The sequence below is a fragment of the Lithobates pipiens genome, unplaced genomic scaffold (genome assembly GCF_037356315.1).
Source record: "Lithobates pipiens isolate NorthernLeopardFrog02 unplaced genomic scaffold, aLitPip1_a1.2 Scaffold_30, whole genome shotgun sequence".
Classification (NCBI taxonomy): Eukaryota; Metazoa; Chordata; class Amphibia; order Anura; family Ranidae; genus Lithobates; species Lithobates pipiens.
In genome coordinates, this window is record NW_027507791.1 from 150077102 (window position 1) to 150086832 (window position 9731).

Sequence of the window (9731 nt, forward strand, 5' to 3'; positions counted from 1 at the left end):
TATATATATATATATATATATATATATTTTTTTTTTTTTTTTTTTTTCCTGTTTTCTTTCTCTAAAACCTAGATGCGTCTTATGGTGCGAAAAATCCGGTAACTTAATGGCACTCTGATTATATTCAACTTTAATAGGTGTTTTAGCTCATCAACATCGATCCATTACTGGATCCATTACATTATTGGCTTTGGATAGGCCTGGTCTATACTAGAGTTCTGTAAAACCCAAACAAACACTATACCATTATGCATAATTTTCCAAAGCTAATATTTACAGACAGTTCTTTGTATGCAGTTTTTAAAAAGATCATTTTTATTTATACTTTTTTTTTTAGTTTCTTTTGTGCATTATTTACAACTTTTATTCTTTATTATGAGGTTACAAAAAGTATATTCTTTGTATAGAGAATACAGAGAGGCAAAGAGGCAAACATAGAAAACAAAGTTATTTTAATTCTTGCAATTCAATTCAATATTATAATGCTTTAACTGAAACAATGAGACCTGTACTTCCTTTTACAATATATTTTTATTCATACAAAGAAGTACCTGCTCGGTGAATAATTATATCTACTACTAATTGCTCTGCATTTTACAAAATATATAGGTACACAATAAAAGCAATATTCAACAATTAAAGTAATATATATCTGTTATCATTTATGTACTGCTGAATAAGACAAAAAGTCACAAGTTAGAAACTGAAGAAGTCCATAGCAAGCAGATTCCATCCAGATTTATCTATATAATTATAAATTCACACTAAAAATAGCTGGGGAGAATTTGTCTTCGTTCATATACTTAATTGGTATTTTAACTGTCTCTTTCAAAATGTAATACAGCAGGCTTGACTGTTGTATTAAACAGCAACAAGGGCTCCCAAACCAATCCAAACTCTGTCATGCATGCCTTTTGGCTTCCAGCAGCTTTGATACACAACCTCTCCACCCCCCCCTTTAACCCCACTATGTCATAATTTACCTTTCTGTTGTGGCCCACTGTATACTGGGATGATGATGCAAAAGCTTAACTTGAGAAAGTCGAAGGACCGGGAGCTAGCTATCTAGGCACACACAGAACAATTTTCAAAAATATAAAGTTTCCCGTTAACATTATGTTGTTCTTGCATCTCAGAATAGATTAGTTCAAATAAAGAAAAGATCTCTTATAACCATGCCTTCTTACCTCCCCTCCATCCCACCACTGAAGCCTATGGAAGATAAGGATGCGTGTGTCCCCTACAATGTGCTATGGTTCCATCCTGCAACCCCTCTGTCAAGACTTACCAGTGGCATACTGTAGGTATTGAAGGATGGAATGTTTCCAAAGAGCTGGTCAATGCTGAAAAATGTTTACCTCTTGTCCCCCTGTATAATAGTAAAAGTTCAAGCCGTGTGGGAATATGTGCTTCCCTATCTTTACTGTCTGTAGACATGTGCCTGCTATGCTTAAAGGAAATGTGTACTAAAAGAAATAGGGAGGCTACCATTGCTGACCCCCACTGATAATTATTGTTATTTATATTATTATTATTATTATACAGAATTTATAGAACTCCAACAGTTTGCACACCACTATACAAAATAAAGAGAGATAGTACAGTTACAATACAATTCAAGACAATAGTGTTAGGAAGGTCCTGCTCCTGAGAGCTTACAATCTAAAGGAAAATACTACTGACCCAGAACAAGAACAAAATAAGAAAAATCTGAGTAAAGTCAGAACTTCTATTCTGAAAATATGTGCCAAGACGGTTACAAATGAAAGCACCAATTAGCAGGTCAGCCAGGAACTTCATGTTTTCATAGGGGCAAACCAGTAATTGCACCCAGCATATATCTATATTTATCTTTATTGGTTTCAGAATGTTATCTGGGAATGAGGTGCCATGTTTTGGTATGTTGATATACTATTCTGCATATTACTATACTTGTGTTTATGGAGTGTTGCGCTATCCACTTTCAACCTGGTTTGCATACATCCCTTATAATATGTTTACCATGAATACTTTCCCATTACAGGTCCCATTTAATTCAAAATTCAGCCCTGAACATTTGTCTTGCATATTGATTTCCACTGTTCTTTGCCTTGAAATATCATCAGAGTAAGGTGTTTTTGGCCTTCTGTTTCAGACACAAGTGTGAACAATAGGAGGGCATATTTATGAAGCAGTAGTAGCCTTACTATGGCTATACAACTGCTTAAAAAAATGCCAATTTTTTAAGAACAGTAATGGAACAAATTGTCACAATTTAGAATTATTGCACAACAATACCCCTGACTGGCTTTGGTGTTAATGATGATCATAAAGTTTGAAATTTATTTTTTGATTCATTATCCATTTCAGCAAAGATGAACAGTGATGAGCTACTGTAGCTCCAAAGTAGCACTGTTCTACAGGTAATGTTGCTCAGCACCTACTACAGTAAACAGTGGAGGTGAACGCTGGGTGAGTAAGGGATTGGGCAAAGTTTTTAGTTTATTTTTGAATGCTTACACTCCCTGAGCATTGATATTCTGATTTCCAACAGAGATCAAGGGTGGGATGATACTTGTCAGGCAGCACTAATATAATTAGATTGTGGAATAAGCTTGCCCCAAAGTGACCACATGGGAATCCATGTTGGTATTTCTGCTTCTGCCTACCGCAAATGTACTACTGTGGGGTTGATTGTATGTGTAAAGTGTATTTATACTTTTTTAGTCAATCTGTTGCATGGAAACCATGATAACATCTCACTTAGCGCATTATCCATTTTTTTTGTTCCTTTAATTAAAACATAAGAGCTGAATAAGTAGCATAGAGAAGACATTGTTCCAAGTCCATATAGCCAATGCGTGTCATTTTCAGTAAACAAAGCCATAGTTACAGAGATGAATAAGAGAATGTGAAGGATTAATAAAGAGGTGACAGTTTTAATTGCTCGGATGTGAAAGTCCACACTAGGAGTACTGGAATCAATGGTGGCATGTTGTATCCTATTCACATGTCTAAAGAGAGAGATGATGATGGACATAGCAGAGACTAGGCAAAGTAAGAAACACAATAAAGAAATTGTTATGTATGAATTGAGAGACCAAAAACATCTTGCAGAATAATTATTGGGTTGGTTAAAATATTGGGTTCCATTTGCCAGACAATCCTGTTGAAGATCCCAAGCAACATATAAGCTCACAAAGAATGATCCTAGGATAAAAAGAAGAATAATCCAAGGACACAACCTGACAAATCTCCTCTGTAGATAAATGTAGACCTTGTGGTTGACATTGACAATTTTAAGACAAAAGTGTACACATAGCCATGCAGTAATCCATAGATTGCTGGACATCAGGCTCAGATAGATAGCCAAGCTTATCTGATTGTGTCCATCTAAAATTAAAACATTTTCTCTTGAAATAACAACACAATATCGGTAGCATTTCTGCAATCCATGCAAGAGGTTGCAGATTACAATGCCAAGTATGAGCTGGTCACTTAAAGAAAGCTTTCTTTTCTTAGCAAAAGCTACAATGTTTACAGCAAGAATGAAGATATTTCCAGGTAATGATGCCACCAAAGTCACCAAGCTTACAGCAAAATATGCAGCCTCTGAGTTTAGCATTGTTCCTTTCTTAGATGCTTTATATATCCTGTTTGGTAGACCTGAACTGAAGTTCATTGTAATGTGCTTTAGCCCATAAATGTGCAACGATTCTGAAACCTGATGCATTTGAAAGCTTAGCTCATATGCAAATAAAAATTTGAGTGTCATGTCATGTTTTCTTCAAGCATAATGTAATGAAAACAGAAAATACAACAAAAATGTCATAGCGTTAAAGCGGTTCTGCACATAAAAAAAATATTAAAAGCCAGCAGCTACTAATATTGCAGCTGCTGACTTTTAATAAATTGACACTTACCTGTCCCAGGGTCCAGCGATGTCGGCGGCAGATGACGAATGATCGCTCGTCTCTCTGCTGCCCCCGCCGCCATCCTCTGTCAGGGAATCGGGAAGTGAAGCGTTGCGGCTTCACTGGCCGGTTCCCTACTGCGCATGCGTGAGTCGCGCTGCGCGTCTCTTCTGGCCCCCGCTGTGTACTGGGAACTGTGTGTTTCCCAGAACACAACGAGGTGGGGCATCTGCGGGGGTCTGCGGCGGTCTGTCTCGGAAGTGGGTGCAGATACCTGGATTATCCAGGTAACTGAACCCCCCTCCCCCCTGAAAGGTGCCGATTGTGGCACCGGAGGGGGGGAGAGATCAGATTAGCGGAACTTCCACTTTAGGGTGGAGAACCGCTTTAACTGCTTAAAGTGCTACTAAGCCCAGGACCCTGCATTCAATATATCTGGTCCCCCACAGTAGGCAGAACATGGAAATGGAAATATTTTAGTAAATATAAACTGCTAAATACCTTTTCTCGTCAGCAGTATATACAGTAGCAGTCTTGTGACTTCTATCAATGTCTAGTTAAAGCTTGCAGGGGGAGATTTCATTTTAATCTGACTGTCCTATGAGGCTGCAGGACAGTGCTGATGGACACTGTGCTGATCACATGCACCCTCCCAATAAAAAATAAAAAAAAACTCTCTAGCAATACACACCAAACTGAGCATGGACTGAGATGGATTGGGGACAGTGGGAAAAGGGGAGGATCACAGAAGACAGGATCAAACAGTATTTTTACACAATACGGAGGATTAACCCCCTTAGGTTCTACAGTGAGTATAACAAGCATGTTTTACTGCATATACAGACTGATTTTTATTTGATTTTTGTTTTTGCGCGTATGCAACGGATATCGCGCATGCTCAGGAGCCCATCCCTAACTACAGTTGGCGCCAGATGGCCTATTTAAAGGGCGCCCTGACTTCCGTGTGTAGGCTCCATCGGACATTTTCTGTCGGAATTTCGGAATCTGGATCTCAAATTTTCCGACAACAAAATCCGTTCTTGTAAATTCTGATCATGTGTACACAATTCTGATGCACAAAGTTCCACGCATGCTCTGAATCAATTATGAGAGGGGAGTGCTCGATCTGGTAAAACTAGCGTTCATAATGGACATAGCACATTTGTCACGCTGCAAATTTTAAAATATTTTAATGCAGTGCATTCTCTTTTTCTTTATAATGCTAGAATAATTAAGTTGTTTTGCTGCTGATATTCACACAGAGTTCTGACAACCTGATTTCTTTATTATTTCTCATTAATATTTTTTTTTTTATCCAGATCTCCCATTTTTTTTTTTTATAGTGATCTCCATAATTTTTTTCTTTTGTTTTGTGTCAAGTAACCACAACACCATTATTATCCTATATTTTTTAACCTCAAAGAGGTTGGTGTTGGTGTCCCTTGTTAATTTGACATTGCATTTTTGAAATGTACCTGCCTACTCACAAACAAACTGTCCTTTTTGAAGGAAAACACATAGGCAAGAATTTGTGAAAAATAAATAGCCATTTATCATGGGTCATAACAAAATAAAGAGGAAGGCAACGCTGGACAAACTGGTAAAATTTGCAAAGCTTTTGTACCCCAGGGCAGACATCAATTATTTTACAGTCAAAATCGTTGGCCTGAGGAGTCCTTATAATAGTGAGCACAATCCGGTACATCTGGTGCATAGATGTGCGCAAGCACTTAGAGTTTGCCATAGAATGGCTAACAGGCACGCACAGGAGTCTGCAATCGCGTGTGTGCACGGGCTTAATTCCTCTTAGCACCGGACGGCCTATTTAACCACTTGCAGACCGGACCATTTTGCTGGTCAAAGACCAGACCACTTTTTGCGATTCGGCACTGCGTCGCTTTAACTGACAATTGCGCGGTCGTGCGACGTGGCTCCCAAACAAAATTGACGTCCTTTTTTTTCTCACAAATAGAGCTTTCTTTTGGTGGTATTTGATCACCCCTGCGGTTTTTATTTTTTGCGCTATAAACAAAAATAGAGCGACAATTTTGAAAAAAACGCATTATTTTTTACTTTTTGTTATAATAAATATCCCCCAAAAATATATAAAAAAATATTTTTTTCCCTCAGTTTAGGCTGATACGTATTCTTCTACATATTTTTGGTAAAAAAAATCGCAATAAGCGATTATTGATTGGTTTGCGCAAAAGTTATAGCGTTTACAAAATAGGGATAGTTTTATAGCATTTTTATTAATTATTTTTTTTTTTTTTTTTTACTAGTAATGGCGGCGATCAACGATTTTTATTGTGACTGCGACATTGTGGGGGACCGATCAGACATTTTTGACACATTTTTGGGACCATTGTCATTTATACAGTAATCACTGCTATATAAATGCAGTGATTCCTGTGTAAATGACACTGGCAGTGAAGGGGTTAACCAGTGGGTGGCAGTGTAGGGGTTAAGTGTTCCTAGGGGTTTGTTACTAACTGTGGGGGGGTTGGGCTTTCATTTAGTGAACACTGATCTCTGCTCCAATCACATGGAGCAGAGATCAGCGTCACTAGTTGCTAGGCAGAATAGAGAAATGCTGTTTACTCGGCATTTCCTCCATTCGGCCGCTCCGTGAGATGATCGCGGGGATGCCTGCGGCAATCGAGTCCGCGGGTCCCGCGACCGGACTCACGGGGATCCCGACCAGCGCGGGAGCGCGCCGCCGGCGGCGCGCTCCCGATGGCAGGGCGGCATTGAATATTGGACGTACCTGTATGCCAATATGCCTGCCCGTGCCATTCTGTCGACGTACATCGTCGTGCGCTGGTCGGGAAGTGGTTAAAGGGAGTCTAGCCTCCTATGCTTTGCTGACTAATTTAGAGCTGTGTTCCTGTATCCGTTCTGATCCTGTGTGCTCTCCAGTTTATGACCCAGCTTGTCCTTGACATTGGCTCTGTGTTCTGTTCCTGCACTGCTACCCATCTCTGACCTGGCTCTGTTCCTTACTCTGGCTCTTGGTACCTCACTGCCAACCTGCTGACAAACCTAGTTATCCCTGCTCCTGTTCACGTTCCTGGCTACTGTTAACCCTCGGTTATCTGCCTGGCTGTTTCCTGTTCCTGCTCTGCACACCGCAGCTTACTCCAGACCACTGAACCCTGGCAACCAGTTCACCTGGAACCTTCCTCTTCAGGCACTTGTGTCCCCCTTGTCCTTCGGCTTCCTCTGTCTCACCTTTAACGGAGCCAGGACAGGAGATATAAGAGAGGCCGACCTCATCAACTCAGTTTCCCATCTGATCCCTGACACCCTCCCTGCACTTCTTACTTGCCTTTTTCATTACTGTTAAGCCTTGTTCAAGTTATTCCTGCCAGAGAACTTTCTCAAATCCCCACCTTCTTGAACTGAGAGTATCTGGAACCCATTCAATATCACCATTAGTGCACCACCGAAAGGGCCCCAAACATGCCAACTGAAATAACAACTTTTTCCTTTTTTTCTTGGTGATTATTCCTCCCTGCTTCAAGTTATTTACATAGACTTTAGCAATCCTTTACCTTCCTAAAATGCTGAAGTCCTGCAGGGCCTAAGGCAGCATAACTTCTGTTGGTTTATAGTTTCCATTTCAGGCTACCTTAAAATTACCCTAGGAATCTCTGTTACAGTTTAAGCTCACTGATAAAACCTGGGCCCAGTTACTCCTGTATTTTCAAGCGATACTAAAGTCTTGCTGGCACTCTTGGCCCCTCCCTCCTGCCGAGTGGCCCTGTGGGCACCTGACCTGAGCCACTGCTCTGTGTGTCCATTCAGACACAGAGCCGCGTTTCGGCCCCTCATCCTCTCAGTCCTTATTGGCTCATTGACTTTGACAGCAGCGAGAGACAATAGCATCCCGCTGCTGTCTTAGCCAATAAAGAGGGAGAGGCAACTGAGACTCTCTTGCAACATCGCTGGATCGAGATGGCCTCAGGTAAGTATTAGGGGGCTGCTGCACACAGAAGGCTGCTGCACACAGAAGGTTTCTTATCTCAATCCATAGAATGGATTGAGATAAAAAAAAACTTGCATAAATCAAAGCATAACATACAGAACTCAGGAACTTACAAAGTTCAACTTTGAAAAGTGAAGACAATATCAGACATGAGTATGTCCAAACTGTGTTGATATTTCCTTCATCACATGGGGTGTCACCCTTGTAAAAGCCAAATTTGAAAGATGCACACAAATTGTGATTCAAACTGGGCATTTTCCTCCTGATCTCATGCCTAATGTCAACTGTACCAGTGAAAGTGCCCAGATCCTCATCGGGGAGATAATGGGGTGAAATCGCGATTTAGAAAATCTCAAGAAAAGCATCAATGATGTTTAACAAAAAATGAAGAACATCATTGATGTTTTAGGGAGAATCTGAAACACACAAAACTAGCTAGCACCGATTTGCGATTTTAAAAAACTGTTTTATATTTTTTAAAAAGCCAAATTTGGAAGATGCACACAGTGTGTCAACATGTGCTATATCCCATCATGGGGGATCAATGTACGTGTTTTGGGGGTGTAACCCCTTCATCTAAGCCACTTTAGTACTACCTTATACATGGACTCCTCAGGCCACCAATTTTGCCTTTAAATAGTTGATGTGTGCCCTGGGGGCCAAAGGCTTCGCCAATTTAACCAGTTTCTCCAGATTTGCCTTCCTCTTTATTTAGTTATGACACCTAATAAAGGTTTTTTTTGTTAAAGAAATACTTGCCTTTGTGTCTTACTTCAAAAAGGACAGTTTATTTGTGAGTAGGCAGGTACATTTCAAAAATACAAAGTCAAATTGACAAGGGACACTAACAATAAACAACCTCCTCGAGATTAAAAAATAAAACAATAAAATAAAAAGATAATATGGTGTTGTAGTAAGTTGACATACAAAACACACAAAAAAATTACAAGGATCACCAAAATCAAAAAAAAAAGGAAATCTTGATTAAAAAAACAACCAAAAAATATTAAAACGTAAAATTTAAAAATGATTCAGGAGATCTGACGAAGAAAAATATTATATTCATGAAATCAGGAGAAAGAATAAAGAAAGAAGTTTGTGAGAAGTCTGTGTGAATATGAGCAGCAAAACAACTTCATTCTTCTAGCATTATAAAGAAAAAGAGAATGCGTTGCATTAAACAATTTTTAACATTGCAGCGTGACGAATGTGCTATATCCATTACGAACGCTAGTTTTACCAGACCGAGCACTCTCGTAATTTATCCTGAGTCCGTGCTCTCAAACTTTGTGCGCCGGAAAATGTGACAGAAAAAGTCAAATGGAGCCCACACGCGGTCGGATTTTCCGACAACATGCTCCGATTGCACATTTTCCATCGGAAAATCCGACTGTGTGTATGGGGCATTACATTGTTATTCATTTCACCCCTTACCTCCTATCTGCCTTTACCTACTTTATTTTATAACAATATATCAATGTCATTGTCGGAGATCCACTGTAAAATTTTGTGTCTGTTTACTTAGCATGCTCGAGGCCAGGAACAGAGGATCCATGTGTCCCAGCAGCTCCTTCAGGGGTAGTGTTACAGTTTTTGTAAATATTTTATTACATCTTTTGTACAGCTTGTATAACATTGTAAATTTGCTGTCCTCTCAAAATAACTCAACACTCAGCCATTACTGTCTAAACCACTGGCAACAAAAGTGAGTACACCCCTTAGTGAAAATGTCCGGATTGGGCCCAAAATGTCAATATTTTGTGTGGCCACCATTATTTTCCAGCACTGCCTTAACCCTCTTGGGCATGGAGTTCACCAGAGCTTCACAGGTTACCACTGGAGTCCTCTTA

The 9731-nt window shown here is 39.7% G+C and overlaps 1 protein-coding gene across 1 annotated transcript; it reads right to left on the bottom strand.

Moving 5' to 3' along the window:
* Positions 1-560: 560 nt before the first annotated feature.
* On the bottom strand, positions 561-3809 carry LOC143942144 (taste receptor type 2 member 9-like). The gene has a single exon (XM_077463414.1). The coding sequence runs from the start codon at positions 3752-3754 to the stop codon at positions 2693-2695; it is 1062 nt and encodes a 353-aa protein (XP_077319540.1). The 5' UTR covers positions 3755-3809; the 3' UTR covers positions 561-2692.
* Positions 3810-9731: the final 5922 nt, after the last annotated feature.